The sequence below is a fragment of the Manis pentadactyla genome, chromosome 4, assembly GCF_030020395.1.
Source record: "Manis pentadactyla isolate mManPen7 chromosome 4, mManPen7.hap1, whole genome shotgun sequence".
NCBI classification, from domain to species: Eukaryota; Metazoa; Chordata; class Mammalia; order Pholidota; family Manidae; genus Manis; species Manis pentadactyla.
In genome coordinates this window covers 39,817,817-39,839,181 of record NC_080022.1, presented here as the reverse complement: position 1 = coordinate 39,839,181, position 21,365 = coordinate 39,817,817, and the positions used below count along the sequence as shown (strand labels likewise).

The window sequence follows — 21,365 nt, the reverse complement described above, 5'->3', positions numbered from 1 at the left end:
TCTACGTCTCCCAGATTGATGAAGGACAAAGTGAGAGAACGTAGAGGACCCCCCACAACCTGTCTGATATGTAGTAGATGCTCTGCAAATACAGCCTCCTTCTCTTCCGAACAAGTCACAACTATGCTTATAAATGAATAACAGACACTAATATAATACCAAACATAATGCCAAATGTGCCAGCTTGTTATCAACCAGGGCAGTGTACCTCACACTTTCAAGTACCAGTGAGTCACCTGGGGCTTGGGTTAAATATAGCTTTGAATTCAGCCTGAGATTCTGCATTTTAGCAAGCTCCCCAGATGCTGATACTGCTGGTTGGAGAACACACTTTCAGTGCTATGGAACTAGGGCAATGACTTTTGAATACTGAGTTGACTTTGAGAGACTGGGCTAAGGTGCAAAACCGAATTTTACTCTTCCTTTGTTTAATGATAAAAATACTGGGGCAATAGGAAGGTGCTACAGAAAAAAAGTTTAAATGGACACATTTAAAAATCGGGGAAGCTCAAATCCATTCTACGCACTTTCATTTATTGTCTGGACAGATAAAGTACAAATAATTCAAACACAACGAGATTATGGAAAAAAAAACATTTACAATACTTTCCCTCAGAATTCATCTAAGCTAGCAAGATTAACATGAAGTCATTCATTATAACTCAAGTATACAACTGCCTGGTCCTAAGATTTTTTTTCCTTTTTTTTCCCCACAAGAGTGAACACATTATAGAGAAGAGATTTTGGCATGCTTTTCCCACTAATGCTTAGCAAATGCATCAAAACTTTGCCAGCAAACTGCGTTCATTCATAGCAGGTGATGTAAAAAGGTTTTTCCCTGAATGTTGAATGAGTGTTCTCTGAACTGAAATCTGGTGTCTTTTTTTTTTTCCAAAATGAAAAAGAGGAAAAAAACCAGAAAAAAAATGTAAAGGAGGAGTCTATGATGCAGCCTTGGTGTCCGTCACCTGTCTACCACGACGACGACGACTACTACAAAGTATGCCTCTTCAGTGTGAAAACAACAGTTCTTTCTACATGCACTTAGTGGGCTCAGCATGGGAAAAAACGCACAAAATAAGCACAAGTTATAAATAACCATAACGTTTTATTACCATTAAGACTAAACTTGTATTGAAAAGATTTTATATAACAAGACAAGAAAAGCAATAGCAAATTTAACTATCAACTAGGTTATGCATAGCGAGTAACTGTTTCTATTACCCAGGGAAGAGCATGAACCCTTGTATTTTTTTTTGTTTTGTTTTTGTTTTAAATATATAACCGTACAAAGCACAAACATACTAAAAGGATCAGTGCACTGGACGTGGGAGAATGCTCCCTCAGTCATTTTGTTCCCTTAGCTCTGTTTTGTTTTCCCCAATCTGAAGTACATTAAAATAAAGACCCAGTTGTTTTTATTTTTCTACTGTGCAGTAAGAAAAAATATTCACAACAAACATGACAATATATCAAACAATAGTTCTACACAAGTTACCTTGATACCTCTTTAACTGTCACTTAAATATCATAAGAAAACATTTTAAGACATATACAAACAAAACTAGCCAAGTGTTACAACTTATAATAAATTAACCCAAAGAAAAAATAACTTTATATATATATATTTATATTGTATATACACATACACACACAACAGAATGACACAATAATATGCTTCTTCCCATAGTTTAAGTAAACAAATAAGTAGTCTAGCCAATCTAGCTATATTTGATCTCGGCCATAGGCATCATCACATCGGCGATTAAATAAATAAGTGTTTCAAGCAACATAAACAGTGTTTCAAATGTACCAACACAGCCCAATTCTATCAGCATGGGCTACAAAGTGAATTTGAAAATTCCTCAATGAATTTAAAGCAAATGTATCTTTTGTTTTCCTCTCCTAAACACATTACATTTAACTATGATACTAAGATATGTAAATAATTTGTAGCACCTACTGCTCAAACTAAGGAAGTTTTAGATCAGAAGGAAAATTAATCTTTTTACTTTTTGTTCTGCTGACATCCCATACTGATGACTTAAAGAAAAACTGTCTTTCAACTCATCTCCTTGCTTTTGGGTTTTGACTGTGGGGAACTGTGGTACCCTGGGTAGAACGAACACTCCTTTCCCCTAGTAATTAATAATTGTTTATTATTATTATTACATGCTATGAAAAGATATGAAGATCATCTGTTTATAGCCCATCCTTCAAAAAACAGTCTACGAATCCAGTTTAAAACACACATCTTGATCTCTAAAAAGTTAACCAGTGCAGTATGAACGCGACAAAGTTGTCAATTTCCCCTAAATTAGCCAGTCAAAATATTTTTTTCTCAAATCCAGATTCTCTTGTAAAAATTCTTTATATTTTATAAAAATAGATTTTTCTTGAAACCCATTTTCAGCAAAGAGACCACCTCTTTGGCAACAATGTTAATGATATTAAATTGTTAATGTCATCAGGTATCCCCCTTGCCCCCATCCCCTAACAGAAGACTGTTTTTAGTTCACATGATATAAAAGAAAAAAGGAAAAATAAAAAAATTTGCAAAAGTTTTTTTCATTTTTGCAATTTTTATTATTCCTCTTTAATTTGTGTGGGGTTGTTTTTTTTTTTTTTTTTTTTTACCAATCTGATTGGAATCAACATTTTGACAAAAAAGAAAAATCTTTTTTTTCTTTCTTGGAATCCCATTACTTTGTAAAAATTGTTTTCTTTTTATTATTATTTTTTTTTGTTTTTTGTTTTTCTTCTTCAAATGAGCGAATGGTCATCTTAAAAAGACCCACCTTCAAGGAAGGTAGTAAAGTTAGCTGGCTGGGTTAAAATCCCTGCACATCGCTATCTATGTATATTATATTCAACAACGACAGCTATGAAAGAACATTCAATGCATCAAAGGTATTTTTTTGTGTTTTTTTTCTTTTTTTCTAAGCATTATAAAATCCTTTCCTGGTACATCTCAGGATAATCCAATGTTTTAATACTTAGGCAACACTGGCTTATAAAGTCCATGGTTGAATATAAGCCTTGAAAAGTTTGTTTCTCTCTCTTGTGTGTGCGTGTGTGTGTGTGTGTGTGTGTTTTGTTCATATATATTTATATATATATTTTAATATGTAAGGATGGGAAATTCAGGACTTGTGGGCTTTGTTGGTTTTAAAAGAAACTTGCAACACTCGGTCTCCCAGGCGGTAGCCATTGAGGCTGGCGATGGCCATGGCCGCCTCATCATAGTTGGTCATGGTGACGAAGCCGAATCCCTTGCACTTGTTGGTGTTGAAGTCGCGGATGACCTTGACGTTGTTCACTGCGCCAAAGGGGCCGAAGAGCTGCCAGAGGACGCTCTCATCGGAATCGGGGGACAGGTTGTAGACAAAGATACACCAGCCTGTTCCTGTGTGACCAGGGATGTTCATTCCCACAAGGCTTGTCATCCCATCAATGGTGATTGGGGAGAACCTGGAGGAATATGCAGAAGGGGGGACTGGTCCAGACATCAGTCTGACCGTGGATAACACACAGATGCACAGACACAGACATAGGGCAGAGGGCTGAGTGAGTGTTTGCAGGACAGTCTTCTGGGTTTAAAAACCAAAATGCAAAAAACTAATCTTTGTGGCATTTCTTCTGATGGGAATGGATAGACTTGCCTAAGGCACACAGATGCCAAGAGAAAGCCCTAGGCTAATTCTTAAAACCCACAAGGAACTGGCGGAGTGAGGCTCTGTCACAGTCCTATCACGTATGTTCCCTGGGTATCCCACCTGGTCCTTATCCTCCCTCCCCATAATAGACAGCGAGCTCTTTGGGAAGGGGCTTTATTTCATTTATTCTGTTGCTCTACTTTTTATTCAGTGGTGCACATATGTCTCACAGACATAGTGACACATAGAAAAACACTCAATTGTTTATTGATTGAATAAGTGAATCACATTGGTGGATGTCAATGCTTGGGCAGTTTTATTTATTTTTTAAGGCAGATTAGGGGACGGTCCTAGTAGTCTCAAGTCTACCATCTTTGCAGTCCCTTGACTTGTGGTTGTCAAAGATCTCTTGTAATTGAAGATGGAGAAACATGAGAATGGACAGACATGTCTTGTTATTAATCAGATGGATAGCTCATGTTTTAGTTAGCATTTATTCAAGAATTAAAAAAAACCCAGGCCATAATAATAAAGATGTATCACTTGTTGAAGCTATATTATTATTTCTAAGAGTCACAGGACTGAGATTTTGAGTGGTTTGTGCATTTATGTATCTTGAATCACTGTACATTAGAAAAGCAGAAAACTGTTATTTGCTGTATTACAACTACTATTGTATAAGGTCTTCAAAATCTTCTTAGTTTTCATGTGATATTGGAAGGAAAAACAACCTTTCATATTCTATTCAGTCTGATAAAATATATCCATGTGTGATTTAGAACGGATGCATCAGATGAAATAATTAGGTTACCAGTGCCTACGGCAGGAAAATATGGGTTAACGTTTGTTTTATACCGAACTTATGTAGGCACTTGACCCTATACATTAACTAGTATTTTGCTTTTCATTTGGTTTGTTTAGTTGCTTGTTTCCTGAAGAGGGGAATAGGAGAAGAGAAAAACGGAGAAGAGGACGGCTAAAGTGTCATCTAGGACTGTTTCAAAAATAAGCAAATACTCTTGGAGATTTGAAAGTCCTATGAAAGAATTGTTGTGTATCTAACTAGAATTTAGATAATCAAATGGCTGCTCAAGATATGCTAAACATAACAACTTAGTAGAATTATTTTTGGTATTATTCACTAAGTCAGTCTTTCCTCTTGCTTAAGAACAAGTAAGACAGAACCAAAAAATACCGTGGTATGGATTCAGAGAAGGGCAAAGCTATGTCGGTCTTTTGTATTATTTCTGAAGACTATCTTCTTCACCTTCTCTCCTCCAACTGAGTGAACTGACTACTTTCAGTTTATAGGTAGAGAACAGCTGAGCATTTCTTATAAGGCCAAAGTCAAGGCCAGCAAAGAGGTTTCAAGTAGAGCTTCAGTTCGAGTTGGTAATGGCTACCTGGAGCCCTGTGGTAGGAGGGATTCTGGATCCCAATCTGAGTTTAATAGGAAAAGAGAATGCTCTTAGTGACTAGTGATGTTGACCATGGGTGGGGAACCGGAGGGTACAGCAACAACTCAGCTGCAGCTGAGCCTTCCCTGGCCTCACCTGTATGTAAGCATCACTCTTTTTAGAATATTTGGTGCTACCTCATTAAAGTTAGAGAGGAGCAAAGGTATTGGACAGATTTGGGGAAAATGTGAACTGTGTGGGAACAGGCAAGCAGTGTGCTAGACATGTAGAGGTACTTCAGTCATCCTCACTAGGGCTGGGATTGAGATTTGGGAGGCTGGTGCTCTGCTAGTGAAGTTGCAGTCAAGTTACTTCACAGTGTTCCAATTTTCAGAGTCAGGGTACTTACCATGCACGACCAAATGATGAAAGAACTGCCTCATACAGGCAGTGTGACTCGGACTGTTAAAGACCACATCTCTTTCCCTTCATTGTAGGAAGGGGAATTAAAGTGTGCAGCTCTACTGAGCAGGATGATGAAGATGCTATGTCCCTAGCAGCTCATTGGAGCTTATCAAAAGCACATTTAGGAATCTCATGGATACTGTGGCTTAACACACTCAACTTCTCTAGATTCAGCTTTCAGACTAGGTCTGGAACACCTTTGTGACTGCATTCAGAGAGCCCCCAAAACCTTGACTTTGTGCCCCTATCCCCATTAAAGGTCTTGAAATGAAAGAAACAGTAAGTTTTAAACATACATACATATATAACAAAGGAGGATTTATAATAACTGTTAAAAACCTGTAACAAAAGAAACCCCTGGTTGAGGTGCACACAGATACACTTCATTCTCAGGATGTGCCCTGGAATGTTCACTGAGGTGGGGATGGGAGTCAGAAGGTCATCCACAGGTTTATTCATGCTTTGGCCAGGGCTGGTAGTCCAAAATCTAATTTTTCCACTGACAATCATAAGATTGTCAACCATGATTAGCAAAATGTTCTAATTTTGATTTGCTGGAATCTGCCCTCTTAACTGAATCTTGGCATTGCTAATGTAAAACAGTTGCTCTGCAAGTTTGCAAAATCAGCTGGCACAGAGTCTGAGCCTTCCCCCTTAGGGAGGCCATTCAGAGGACCAGATCACCAAGAGCTTGGTAGCTGTGGCACCTGAACCATAGGAGAAGCCCACCTGCAAATGAAAGAAAAAGTGAAACACACAAACACACTTTGTGTGCCCTAAAAGAAACAAAACCAACTGAGGTCTGAAATTAAAATTAAGAATTTGACATGCTGGTGGAGGAAAAAGGAAGAATTAAAAACAAAGTAAAGTTAGTGAATTAAAAAAAAAAATTTCTAGCCCCAGTCTGTGCCAACACGGACATCTGGCAATCTGTGGAGTTTTAATTACCTCTTTACGCCATAGGCCATATTAAGCAAATTGTCCAGCCTGCAAAGAGAAGGAGGGTCTCTGGGTTAATGCCTCACAGATGGCAAGATCACTCAATGGAACTATTAATAAGAATGCTCCATTTTCAAAGAAGAAAAGCTCAACAACTTTCCCCAGTGCTTAGGAGTCTATCCATTGGTAGTGTCCCCCTTTCCTTTCCTGCCTCCAACTAGAAGTAATTCATGTTCAGGTCAATGCTAGAGTTTAAAGCAAGAGTCTAATGAATCTCCCTTTCTTTCAAGGTATAAATTAATCCCACTCCTCCCACCTCTCAGAACATTTTTGCGGGCTGTATTTTATATTGTGTGTGAAACTGTTAAAAAGGGGCAGCTTCTTAAGTTGTTCACCTTTTATTACAATTAAACTTGTGAATAAAGTTCTCTATTTCAGATTAACAATACGTATGCACACACAATGCATACCAGAATGAATCTTTTCTCTTAGCCTAACTACATGAACTAAATCTTACCGAACACATGTTTTTGGGGGTGGGGAGAGTTGCACGGTTAAGATTTTTAAAAATTAGCTTACTATTTACAACCTGAAAGCAAACTACCGTTATGCTGTAATCTCCCTCATCTTCCATACCTTACTTGAGGACAAGCTATTCACACCATGGGGCAGTAGTAACCATAGTTTCTACCATTAGAAGCCTGCTGGAAAGGCTTTTTACATAAATAGTGCATGAGCTCTCACACAAAATAAAAATTAGATGACTTGGACTCTTCATGAAATCATTAACCATTTCAAATTCTTGGGGCATGGGAGGACAGACACAACAGAAGCTGATTTTTCTCCTCATTGTGGCCAGACGGAAGGGCCTACTATCTTCCCATGTGATGTTTGAAAAGGAGAAAAACCCTTTCATTAAATGGAGGCTGGGACATAGGTGGAATAAAAAAATTATTTACAATTATTAGGAGTAGGTCAAGAAAATTCTTATCTCTTGCAAAACAGAGGCCAGACGAGGTCAGACTGGCTTCATGGACAGAAACCTGCCTTTCAGAGCTGTTCCAGGAGAAGGGAAATGCCCCATTGTGCCAGGGGCTTCCTGGGGGCTGGGTACCTGGAGGAAACACTGACAAAGCTTGGACAAATCCTCCTTGTCTTCCCAGAGTCTGCTGACCAAACACACAGAGGAGTGCCTGTCCCCTCCCCAGCCCAGTAGAGTTACCTGCGGGAGAAAGGGCAGAACAGGCCAGACCCCTCCGTCCGCCTCTTGGCCTGCTCTTTTCTTTAACTTTATTAAAAGCCACTGCCTTAGCCTAAAGCCTAAGCTGCTCAATGTGGTCATTTATCTGTGATTAGCTCTTGTTGAAACTGAACCTCCTTATGTGGTTAAATGTAGAAATTTTGTTTCAGCCAAATAATCTGTTGAGCCAGTCACAGTGGTAAATTGAAGGGGATTTGGAAGAGCATCTGGTTCAATTATCTCATTTTACAGCAGTGGAAACTGAGTCTCAGGGGGTTACTTTTCACAGTGTTTTCTGGGGAGGAGGCTCTTCCCCTTACCCCATCCTTCAGGGCTGTGGGCCTCCCTGGCCCTCGCCGGCGCTGTGCTCATGTAGCAGGGCTCCTTCCCCTGAGGGCTTGCCTACCTGAACCTCTGAGCCTGGTGGTGAAGTGGGCCAGGGTAGCGCCGATTGGGGGACTGGTAGAGCTGGGAAAGCAGGGCCTGGCTGGACTTCTGGCTGGGGTTATTGGCAAACTTCACAGTAATCGGTTCCGTAGCACCAGTGGGCTTCTGGCCATTTAGTCCTTTGATGGCTTCTTCTGCTTCGATCCTCTTATCGAACCGGATGAATCCCACCCCTCTGGACACTCCTGGGGAAAGAGAAAGAGCCTTCATAAAGAGTGAGCAAACCACACTGGTAAAGGTCTCTGGGAAGAGTGCACAGTCAGGCCACCTTTGGGGCCTAAGAATCCACCTATTCTGTAGGATATGTCCTACCCACCTAGAACGCTTGATCCCTCCTTCTTGCCAGATAACTGCAAGTCATCCTCCAAAACCCTGTCCAAATGTCACCTGCTCGAGGGTGCCTTCCAAACCAGGCATAGCATGCCTTCTCCAGGGCTGAGCCTGGTTTCCTGAGTCTTTCTCACCCATCACAACATATCTGCCTGTCTTTCTGCCATCATGGCTCTGGACAGGTAACTCCCAGTCACAAAGCACAGGCATCTCTCACATTGTCCCTTCCAGCCCTCACCACTGTCTTACTCAGTCCTCATCTCCCTTTAGTTGCTGCAATTGATCACCCACTGTCTGGTTTCTAGTCCTCCAATGTGTCCTCCATACCTAGTAAGTAAGTAATCTATTTGAAAAGCAAAATCTGACCACATATTACTCTTTGACAATTATACTACATAAAATATCTTTTATACCTCTTTTGTACTTTTTCCATTTTTTACCTTGTGCATGGTACCTTTTCCTCATTGCTCTCTACTCTAAACACAGAATAACAAACCAAGAAAACCCATAAAAATCTTTTTTATAGCCCCATGTTGCATACAGATGAAGTCAGACTTCTTTGAATGGCACTTAATGCCCCTGATGACCTGGCCCCAAATCCCTGTTGAGCCTCATGCAAGCCATGCTGAACTACTGGATATTCCTTGAATAGGCTGTGTTCTTCCTTGATTCCACACCTTAGGATATGTCCTATCTACCTAGAATGCTCAATCCCTCCTTCTTGCCAGATAACTGCAAGTCATCCTCCAAAACTCTGTCCAAACAGCACCTGCTCGATGGTGCCTTCCAAACCGGGCATAGCACACCCTCTCTGGAGTTCTGACAGGGCACTGGACAGCCCCTAGCAGGTATTCAGCCCACTGGAGTCCTGTGAGGGTGGGATTGTACTTCCTTCCTCCCTTGTCTCCTGCATCCCTCTGCAGTGTCTGAGGCGGAGCCGGCTTCAGTGAGGGTATGTTGCATGAATCAAATCATAAACACATGCTAAACTGCTCTCAGGAGGTGTTTTAAATTGGGATCAAATTTGCAGTAGGTGAAAACATTTTGTCATTAAAAAAGCAACCTGGGGTGCCTTACATTTCTTACCGAGAGATGGTGGTTGCCCTTCTTTATTATGGATAAAGTACCGCAGCCCCAGATCTTGGGGTTCATGTCCCTACATGGCCACTAACTAGCCAGACAGAAGACAGATGCCCCACTTTGGATCTCTGTTCTCTCATGTGTGAAATGAGGCAGTTGGAGTTTCCCTCTAACTCTCCAATGCTATCACTGGAGCAAGATCTATACATACAGGTCTTTTTCAAGTACAAAAGTAATGTTACTAGGTTGAGGGTTGAAAGAGACTTTGAAGGTCATTCAGACCCAGCTCACCCCGATGCCTGAATCCTCTTAACAACCCTGCCAAATAGTTTAGCTGCTGCGGGAACAATTCCCATGATGGAGGTCTCCCACCTCTCAGGATTGGCCCATTTTAAATTTGTACAGTGGATGGGTAAGAAGGCTTTCTCTTAAGTCAAAAACCTATCTACTTATGACCCATTTCCTTTACCCTACATAACCATTACCCCTCTGCTCCCATGGGTCACAGGGCTCTGGCTGGTGACCCAGAGACACAAGGAAAGAAATGACAAAAAGGCACTTAACCTGTGACTTGGTCAACCAGGATTCGTGAGGTGATGATACGGCCATATTGCGAGAAAAGCTGCTCCAGTTCCTTCTGGGTCATCGTTTTGGGAAGCCCGCTCACATAGAGGTTAGCATCCCGGATGGAGGCAGAGCTTGGACGGGCGTATGAGACCTAGGCAGAGGCAAGAGGAGCTGAATCCACTGTTGGCAGCATACTCCGAGTAGAGCCTGAGTCAGTGACTGAGGTGGCAGCCCCTTGTCTATCATTCCAACTCATGGTGTCAGTTTAAATAACTCAGTAGTTCAGATTTGTAGCTACTCTTGTAATAGTGCTGAGAACCAGGAGAACAGCAATAGAGGAACAAAAGGAGGGTTGAAGATAACTTAAAACAAATGCATAGATAAGGGTCTCTAAGTGCAGAACAAAAGAGCTACTGTATGGCAGCTGTTAAATGCAGAACTACCCACGCATGGAGTTCTGAAGATTTACCTCCTGGATGTGGGTGTATAGATGATTTACTGTATCCAACACATAATAATCTTTGAATAAACCAAAAAAAAAAAAAACCTATGAAATTCTGCTCTGCAGATTTCTCTCCTCGCCACCCTCCCCACCCCCACCCACTTCTTCTTGAACACATAAAAGCAATCAGGTTCTCTGTAAGATTTTTTTTATGTCCTATCCTTTGTGTTGTTCCACTCTGCTCCCATGAGGTCTGCTCTTGCTGAATGACAAAGTGCTGATGAAATGGGGCTGAATGAACATCTGCTTGTGAAACTGGATATGTGACCTTGTCTAACATCTGCAAGAACCAGTTGCCTTCTAACTTTAAGGCAGAGCAGATAAAGCCACAATAAACAAAATGAGGGCACAGTGGAAAGAGGGAGGGAGAGGGCAGTGGGAGAGAGAGGCAAGCTTCACCAATGGTTATAATAAGTTCGATTTTATAAATTTGTCCTCCCAGATCTCTCAACCACTTTTTTTTCCCCAAAAAGCTAACACAGCAGTGTAAACAGATCTGAAATTCCATCTGTAAGAAGCCAAATCTGTAGCCGTACACATAAGCAAAGCAAACCCCAGCAGTCATTAATTTTAGACTTTCATTTACTTATTTATTTATTTTTTAAGAAAACAACATCAGACATTTGAAATATAATTTACAGCTAGTCTAACAAAAGCACTTTCCTGCTAAAGCTATTTCTGGGGCAGTTATGGCTCAGAATAGATGATGAAAACAGTTATTTCAGAGTACAACTGACAATGCTGGACAGGAAGGGACCTATATGCCTTAGCATTTTTCTGTTGGGAGTTTTATTTAATCTATATGACCAGTTCACAAGGCCTGCTAAGACTAAAGGGGTGAGTGACTGTGTGTGTGTGTGTCTGTGTATGTGTGTTATACGCACTGTGCACACACAAAAGCATGTATGCAAAAGGAATTGTACATGGAAACTGAACCTTTGGCATTAAGAACCACACCTTCAGTAGCAAAGTGGACCTTGCATCTGAGCATGGGTCTCGCAGTGGATCTAGCAAGGAGGAATGACGGATTGAAGGATGAGCAGACCCCCTCACCCATGTCATTCTCTCTCTTTCTGGGATAGAGATGCCGTCCCTGTATGGGTTCCACACCTAAAAATAGATGTTGACTCAACTGATAAAATGAGTGACTAATCTCTGTTACTGGCCTCCTCCTGCAGGTGGAGCAAGGCGACGCATCTGCAGTGTCTATATTTTCTAGAAACTCATGGGTAGCCTCTGTAGGCTCCTTCCCAGCACACAGCTGACAGGCAGAGGGGGCTTACATGGAGCTCCTTGTGCATACATTTGGGGGCTGGGGGCTGGAGGATCAAACATCCCATGTGACTGCCTGGACCAGGCATCACTTGACACAAGGTTCTCCTACCCAACCCTTTAATGGACAGTCTTTCAGGTTATAACCTAGCAGAACTATCTTTTAGGCATGAGAAGAGAGCAATAGGGGGAAGGAAATAAAAACATCATAGTGATATATCCAGGCTGAGGGCCACCCTTGTCTCACCCCTGCCCATTACTGACAAATTAATCATCTGAATGACCTTGCTGCTCTCCCCAAACATACCCTCTTATCTCTATGCCTTTGCTTATGGGGAAATTTTTTCTATTTATGTCTTCAGATCCTAACCCTCCTCCTCTTTGAGGCCCAGCTCAAGTGCTACTTTCTCCAGACAGCTTTCCCTGATCTTAGCTTTCCCTAAAAATCCCCCCTAGCAGTGCTTTCAGTGAACCACACCCGTGGTACTTAACCCATTCTGACCTTGATTCACCATCTCTTTACTTAGTTTGCTGATCTCCTTGAGGTCATGGGTTTTGTGTGCATGTCTTACTCATCTCTGTGGCTCTAGCTCCCTGCATAAAGCCTGATACCAGCAGGCTACTGAAGGAATGAATCAACACCCACATTTCATAATGAATCATGTGGGCATTAATGGCTCTTTGGGGTTAATTGTAATTTGGATTTCTCCACTTAGGGGATTATCAAGAGCTATGCATCCAGAATCACAGCTGTGTTTCCCTACTAAGCTAGGAGCTAAGGGACAGGCTTCCCATTCTCCAGTGTCTGGGTTTGGAAGGACTGAAAAAAGATTGTATGTGGACTAGATGTCACCTGGAGGCTTCTCTTAGAGGACATTTTCTGAGGATCTACTATGAGCCAGGCACAGTACTATATGCTGGGGATATATAACAAGAAGAAGAAGGCATGGTCTCTTGCCAATGAGGGCAACAGGCAACACACAGGAGGTGCTCAATAAATATGAGTTGAATGTTAGAATGGTATACATAAGGACCAACTATCATAACACCACAGGATGTGTGTTTTCCCAGGGATGTATAGGTGAGGCTGGAACATAGAGAATAGGAGACTAATCTCTCTTTAAATTAAGGGTCAAAAGGGCCAGGAAAGAGATATAGCTGAGGTGAGACTGGTGGTGAGACAGGTGGTATGAAGTGTGTGGTGGGGTGAGGGAAGGGCAACTAGATGATAGCCCTCCCCTGTTGTACAGACAAATGACATGATGAAGGTCAAGAACTTAGTACAGCACCTGACTGGCACCCAATAAGTGCACAATGGGTAGCAGTTAGTTTTGGGAAGCCAGGGTACAGAGGGGAGCAGGCTGGGGACAGACCTGCTAGGGAAAAGGAGCTGGCACTGGAAAGTCCATGACAGAACCAAAACCATTTCCCCAAAAGATAATTCGGACAGAGGCAGGATCTTAGCCAGGGGGAGTTATGCAACTGCCCCCAGCCACAGAGCAGTGGAGGGTCCCAAAGGGCAACAGCACAGCCATCATTCATCGAGCATAATTCATGCTTAGTTTTCTCCTCTGTTTGAAACCTTAAGTCTACTGTTCTCCTTGTCTGCCTGTCTGGGAAACCTGCAAAAGTGGGAGTGGGCAAAAATGACAGAAAATATCTCACATTCAATATCCAAATGTTCATCCCAGTATCTAAACTTTTCAGGTTTCCTCATACATTTATTAAACCCTATCTGAGTGACTTTAGGTATCAGACCCTTTGTTAAGCTGAAACATTTATAAAAAAATACACTGACTTTTAGCCCTTGCAGAGAGTCAGCATTGCTGTCCTGTGAACTCCACTGAGCCAGTGGCCTAGAGCCCAGGGCTTCCACACTGGAGGCAGTGCCTTAGAGGACCTCATGCCACAGACTGTCAGGATCCTGCTGGCTTCATTCACTCAGAATCTCTGTAGACAAGACTGGCATTTCTAGGTCAGCGCTGATCTTTCTCTGGAGCTCAGAAACAGCTGGGAGTGAGGAGGCCCCTCCTATCTGTCTGGGAGAGGGTGGCCCACAGGCAGATGACTTTACAGATGATCTTGACAAGATTTACAGTCCTTCCAAACTCTCCTTCCCTCCCCCTCCCTGCAGGCTCACAGTACCCCTGCCATCTGCAGGAGTGACAGTACAGCATGGAGCTCATGAGCCCTAACTGCAGGCTGGCTCCAGCACTCACTAACTTGTGTGACCTTGGGCAAGTAATTTGATCTTGATAAATCTGTTTCTTTACTGGTAAAAAAGGTGGACAATTCTGCTTTAATGGGTTATTGTAAGGAACTGAGGTAATAGATTTAAAGTGTCTAGCACATACCATGAATTTGGTAGATACTTAATATATATTATTATGTGATGAGTCATACAGACTTCTGTGGACCAGCCTGGGACTCTCGTCTCTGTTGGGACACACCTTTCAATTTTACCACACAAGCCAACTCTGAAACATGACCAATGAGTGCCTATAGAGGCACTACTCTCCTGCATCAGTCTTGTGGGTCTGCATCATCCTTTATCACTTCAGTGACATGAATTTTCTCTAGCACATTCCTACAGATTCTATTGCTTCTCATCCACAAAGTACTTTCCATTTTCCAAAGTGACTTCACAAGGCTGCTCTCAGTGATTCTCACCAAGGTGGTAAGGCAGGCACTGTCATTCATCACAGATAGGGCAGCAGGACCAGGGCTCAGGGCTGCCCCTTCCTACCCAGGTCCCTTCACCTGTTCACACCCAGGGCTGGCCTTGGTGGGGTGGGAGGAACAGCGTGGCCTGCAGAAAACATATCTGAATCATCTGGTAACACCTTGTCCCTGTTTGACCCACCAGGGCACAGGAAGGAGAGAGAAGCCGGCAGATGAGGAAGGTGTGGTCGGGGATGCTGTGAAAATGCTGAGAAGAGAGGAAAAGGCAGGCTTCTCTGGCCTGGAAATATGCTCCTTTAGGAAAACACCGGCCTTACAAGATGAAAGTTCATTCATTCTTCCCCTTCAGGACCACTTCCTGTGTGCCAGGCCTGGTGTTGGTGCTGGAAGTGTCTCTTTGTCAAGGGCCCCACAGTCCAGTGAAGGAAGTAAGATAACAAATGAAGAGTGCAGTACAGAGGGCTGTTCGGAGAGTGGGATGCTCATTTTCCATGCCCAGTGAGCTCCCTGGAGTAATAGTCTAGGCCTTTGTGCCCTCTCACCCCCTCTCTCCAGGGACAGTGGAGTGACTGCTCTGAATAGACTTCATTAAGGGAAATGGATCTGTGGGCCTCAGATGCCTGCTTCACCCCCTCTGGGAATCGGATAATAGCCAGAAGCATGTGTTCAGGGCCAGGCTTTCAGTTCTACAGAAGCAGGAGAGGCTGTAGGGTCCAGAGTGCCTGTGACAGGGCATGTCAGTCCGTCAAGGTGTGTGGTTCTATGTTGGGAGACTCACTGTGTCCATGGAATCCACCTGAGCATTAATCAGTCACAGAGATGACCTTAGGATTCAATAGGCTTTTCTCTTTTGTCTTGTCTCTTGACTGGTTTAGAACTTAGATATGGAAAACAGGTGTCATTAGTTGGGCCCCTTTAGTTTATATAAGGACCTCTATCATCATCTGGATGTTTTTGTGAGCTAGGCATTCTATTCACAAAAATTGCTATCTCTACAATCAGCATTCATAGGAAGTGGGAATAAAGTGACAGGTGACACTGGTGATCCCAGCAGAAAGCATTATCCTTGAAATCTGCTTCAAAGAAACTTTGTGCTGAAAGTAGCCTCAGAAGTTGGTACATGATCCAAGACAGCTGGCCACCTACCTTACACATGTCCAAAGACAGGAAGCTCACTACCTTATAAGGTGAACTACACCATCACTGGCCTTTACAGATGGTTGGAATGAAGTTCTTCCTTCTACTGAGTTCATACTTGTCTCCCTGTGGCTTCCATCCTTTTCTTATTTCTATTCTAGTTCCATATGCCAGGGACATGCTTCCTGGCCTCATCACCCCTTACCTTGTGGGGTCTCACTCATAGGTGCTAGTTAGAACATCAGGCAACTCTATTTTGAGACAGGACACTCCAAGTAAGTTCTTATGGTACTTTAAGTAAAATTAAGCATCTATTCTGGAATGGAAAGGAGATGGAAGTTGAGAGCAAGGGCTTTGGGGTTGGAAGTATGTGGATTTAAATCCCTACCACTTAACATCTGTGTGGCCTTGGGGCAAGTCACTTAACCCTTCTGAGCTGTATGAATATGTATGAATTACATAGTTTAGAAACTCTGTAATAGAGTTGTTGGAGCACTAAACAAGCTAAAGCACGTAAGATTTCCAAGCACTATGCCTGGCACTCGGAACGCTCAATCAACAGTGGCTTTGATACTATTGCTATGTAACTTAGGCCTTATGGTAGACACTGGGGGCACAGAGATGCATACTACAACCCCTGGCATGTAGGACTGTAAGTCTAGCAGAGGAGACACACACAGAGACCGATGCTTTCACAAGATCAGGCTGCAGATTTTCCCCAATCTGTTGTAACACCCTATTCTCTAAGTGAGCACAAACTCCCCAGAGCTTACAGCTCCCTGGGGAACAGTCATTCCAAAGAGACCAGGGAAAGGCAGCGCAGAAGAGACTCTGGTGATGCCAGGGCCTTCTACAAGCAAACCCTTCCAGGGACCCGAGAGCCTACCTCCAGGAGGAGTAGAAGAAAGAAGCCAGCTGGCTCCTAGAACAGCAGCTTTGACTGTGAGGATCGGCTTATCCCTGTGCTGTGGCTTAGGACAGGTGTCTGTCCTATGTGGCCCTACTCCTCATTCTTCCCCCAGCTGCTGCCTGAGATATGATATTCTCTTATCAAGGGCAAGACCTGATGATAACATTTCTAATGAGTGCTGCTAATGCCATGCCTCCCTGCTCAAAACCTTCATTGCTTTCCTGGCCTTGTAATGGAAGTTCAAATCCCTTACCTAAGCATTCAAGGCCCTTTTGGATATAGCCCAACCTTTCATCTACTGCTAACCCCTGCATGCACCTATTTCTCAGTTCAAACAAAAAAGGGTCAGTTTTATGAATATTTCCTTCAAGTTTCTACTTCCATGTCTTTGTTCTTGCTATCTATTCATCATGATGGTAAAATGAATTCCTGCCCATCCTTCCAGACCCAGCCTGAATATCACCTCCTCCATAAAGCCCAGGCCCAAATGATGGCTCCCTTCTTAGATTCTACAGATGATACACATTTCAATGGCAGCAGTTCTCACTGCCCTGCCTCCTCTCACAGCCATCTCTGCTAATACCCATCTTCTCAAATAGTCTTAGCATTCCTGTGGTCTCTGCAAACCCCCTGTCACAGAAGCTCAATAAATGCCCTCTGAATTGAAATGACAATGCATAATATACTGTATGCAATGGATTTTAGCTCCTTTCCCAGGAGCTAACTCTGGTGTGGAGAAGGAGCTAGAATGAATCATGGAGTTTAGGAGTATCTAAGAATATGTGATACACAGTTAGGCTGGATAAATATTTCTTTTAAAAAAAAAGGGTGTTTTGATAGACTCATGCACCTTACAACTTATTTTAAAAAGCCATCAAATCATCAAGGGAGCTTACTTAGAATGAGGATCTCGCTGTCTGCCTAGCGGCCCCAGAAGGGAGAGATATGTGCTAAAGGTTTCATGGCCTGGTTAGTGGAAGAGTTTGTCTCAGATTTAGGGCTTTTGATACTCAGTCACTTCACTAAACTGCAACTCCTGACTTGCTTTATCAAAGACTAAGATTACTGTGACCACCTGGGAGCTCCGTAATACTCTCCACTCTCCAAAGCCTTTATAGATACTGCCTGGGGCTTAGTAAGACTCAGACTCACTCTCTACCTCCTTACACATCTCTGAAACAAGTAGATGGGAAACAATCTTCCCTCCTTACCCCTATTTCTGGTCATCTTCGCTCTGGGGAATGTACTTGAGCAACCCACCATAAGTGAGATATTGTTAGTTCCATTGTCCAGATGACAAATTCTGGCTCAGTGAGGCCAAGTACTCATTCAAAGTCACAAAGTCGACTGAAGACAAAGCTGGATATGACTCCAAGTTTTGGGATGTTTCCACTATGCCAGGCTAATGTGGACGGTGAAATAAAAGCCGCGTGCTTGGCACAAACTGTTCCTTTCCTTGCAAAGTTACCAAGCTGGAAAGATCACACTACAATATTTTATTAGTTAGACTATTAGAGATGCAAGGAACTATTCTACAGATACAGAAACAAGTCCAGAGAGTAGAGTTGCCCAAGGTCATCTTAGTAGGTTTTAACAGGGCTGGGACTTAACTCTCCATCTTAACTGAGAACTCTTTTGAATGGACAACAAGAGGGAAGAGAAGAGGAATGTGGTTCTACGATCTCTGATAGACCAGCTGATTTTCCCTGGGGCTTCCTGATACCCATAGAGAAGTGATTCTTTATTCTCCAGGGCCACTGATGTTCTAGGCCAGCACTGTCCAATAGAACTTCCTGGAGTCATGAAAACATTCTAGATCTGTTCTGTTCAATATGGTAGCCACTAACTGCATGTGGTTGCTGGGCACTTCAAACTTGTGTGACTAAAGAACTGAACTTTTCGTTGTATTTGATTTGAATGAATATAAACAGCCATATGTGGCTAGTGGCTACTACTTTGGATGGAACAGCTTGAGGCCCAGAAACAACAGTTACTGCATCTCAGAGTTAGAAGGGACCTTGAGGATCATTTAGTTGTCCTCTAGTCTGATATAAGAATCCCTTCTACTTCATCCTTAATGACTCCATTTGAGTATCTCTGACAACCAGAAACTCACTACTGCCCAAGGCAAATGTGCTACCCTGACAGCTGCATAGGTTGTCTTCCAAGATTCCTGAAATACAGGATTGAGCTTCAGAGTCACTGCAGATTTTTTTTCCCCTAGAATGGAAAAGCAGCCATTGTGGATGGGGTGCATGTGAGTGCAGCACCATCTTTGCTGTCTCCCTGTATCTCCCTGTATGCCACCGGACAACGCTTAGAGTGTCAGGTCTTTGCAAAAGGTGGAGCTGAGAATGAGACGCACAAGATATTGCGGATGGGTTGAGCAGAGTGGACAAAAAAGGACCGCATTTCCTGTGATCTGGAGTCCACAATCCTAACACATTTGAGGTGTGCTGATTTTTTTTTAAGTAGCTCATATTACACTGTTGGCTTCTTTTACCTTGTAGACTGCTAAAGCCCCCCTTCCACACACTTCTGAAGACCTAGATGTCCTCTCAACCTGTACCTGTCCAATTTTCTTTTGTAATCCAGACACAGGACACTGTGGATGACCTTTAAGATGCTGGGATCATAACAACCTGACTGGGCAGAGAGAGCAGGGGAGCTGTATTTCCACATCTCAAACTTCTGCATCTGTATCTGGAATTATTCACTCAAAGGAAGGTAACAGGGCGGTGGGAAGCAGAGTAGCCAAATAGAACCTCTCATGGGAGAGAAAGAGCAGCTGGTACAACTGGGGTAAATGGATCTCCCGTTTCCACTGGCGATGCCATGTGCCCTCTCTTGGCTCCTTGGGGATCAGTGATTCAGCTGCCCCTGCTGACCTTCGCAGGGAAGTGCTCCCACACCAACTCTGATGATAGCAGTAATGGGGGAGGAGAGAAAAATGCCTTTTCATTATTAATAAGACCAAGGGAGGCAGTCTATCATTTCTGGGTGGGGTGATATCCGTCAGCAAAAAATGATCTGCTAACTCTCCAGGAACCATTAAGAGCAGTGATAGGAGAAATAATTGCTTATGCCGAGTGCAAAGAAAGGATGCCTCAGCGGAATGGAGGCCTTTTAGCAAGGCAGGTGGGTTGCCGGCAGTGGGAGGGAGGCATGGCTCCCTGATGACCCCCTGCAAGAGAAAGAAGCAGGAGGGGCAAACTGGAACCTGCAAAACTCAAGTGTGGAGAGACCCCCTGGAGGCACCGTAAGTGCTATTAGAAGAGTGAAGTGGAATGTCTAAGCAGCATCACAGCGCAGAGAGGCTGGCATGAAGGCGATCGCTCTCCTTCCCGGAGAAGGGAGGTTTCAGTCACACCCCTTCCCCTTTGCTGCACCTGCTTCCCAGAGAATGGGCTGCTGCTTCATGCTAAAGCATCTATCTATTCTCTCACCCACCTTCCTGACTGTCAGCCCTCCTGGAATCTACTCAGAGTGGCAGAGTAGCCTTTTTGTCCCCTCATCCCTGACCTAGTCCCCAAATCACTCACACCTCCAGGTTTGCACAAGGGCTGTGGTCTGGGAATGTTTTCTTTAAAAGTCCTATTTTTATAATTTGAGTAATAGTTCAACTCAATTGTTAGGAGACAAGACACAAAATCATCTGTAAATCGGTAAAGCAATGAGAAAAGGAAGGAAACATTAAAATGTTAATGGCATGGATTCAGCAATGGCTGATATTGCCTTCATTATATGATAACGTAGTTTTCAAATTATTTATAAAGAAGCCTGTCTCGCTTTTAAAATGAGTAAAAAGCTACCAATAGAGCTGATGAAAACCAATGTCTAAGGCTGACAAAAGCCTACCGCAGCAGCCTGCAAGTTGCTGGTTTTGTAACACCCCAAGTTATGCACCACTGCCAGATGGACCTTCTTGGAACTGTACTTTGACCAGATCCCTCTCTTGTTCAGATTTGCACAACTCTTCACTCCCTGCTCACTAACCCCAAGTCAAATGGAATCCCTGCAGCCCATGACCACCCCCAATTCACAGCATTAAAATTGGTCCTTTGCATGTTTGAGCCCTTCGTGAGATGGGAGCTTCTGGAGGCAGAGCAGTGAACACTTCTTTAATTCTGCTCCTCAAACTCAGGTTAAAATCTGAACAGGTGTCCCACTACTCTGAAAGCTTTAGAGGGAGTGATTCCAAACCTTCAAATTCCATTTTGGATCACTTTTTACTGAAGGTTTCCAGTGTAACTTGAACATCAATCCAACTTTTGGTAAACATATCCCTCTTTTGAGGGTACTATAGAACCATCTAATTTCCTTTGTTCCTAATTAATGTGACAAAGAGCTAGGTAGACCACTGCAACTGGATTCAGCAGAGTGTTCTTACTAAAAGGCCAGGATTACAGTGTAAATTCAGAAGCTGCTCTTTTAGAGCCCATGGAGCGCTTCAGAATGGGGACGGGCTTCCAGTGTGGAGACAAGGAGTGCTGGGAATCATTCTCCAGAATTCACAGCCATTTCACCCAATCCTTCCCAGAGTCTAAAGTGATCTCTGTTGGGGACAAGTAGAGGAGAGAAAAGCTAAACAAACAACACTCCCCAAACCCTAAACAAGGCAAATCATCTCCATTAGGTTCAGGGTTGAAATGCTGAGGAAAGACCCAGTTTCCAAGTGGGGGGCAGGCTGCTCTGGCAGGCAGGACAGCATAAGCCCATGGTCCATTCCCCATGCCTCTCT

General features: G+C 43.1%; 1 protein-coding gene across 3 annotated transcripts in view; it reads right to left on the bottom strand.

Moving 5' to 3' along the window:
* Positions 1–494: 494 nt before the first annotated feature.
* ELAVL4 (ELAV like RNA binding protein 4) overlaps positions 495–21,365 on the bottom strand; it is an 83,773-nt gene continuing 62,902 nt past the window's right edge. For 2 of the 3 annotated variants that reach the window (XM_036893180.2, XM_036893179.2), the window contains exons 4-7: positions 10,119–10,272; positions 8,104–8,329; positions 6,467–6,505; positions 495–3,471 (exon numbers count right to left, since the gene is read on the bottom strand). In XM_036893180.2, the coding sequence (XP_036749075.1) occupies positions 3,144–3,471; positions 6,467–6,505; positions 8,104–8,329; positions 10,119–10,272 (747 nt within the window). In that variant the 3' untranslated portion in view covers positions 495–3,143. The remainder of the gene's footprint in view (positions 3,472–6,466; positions 6,506–8,103; positions 8,330–10,118; positions 10,273–21,365) is intronic. The other variant, XM_036893181.2, reaches the window with a different exon arrangement.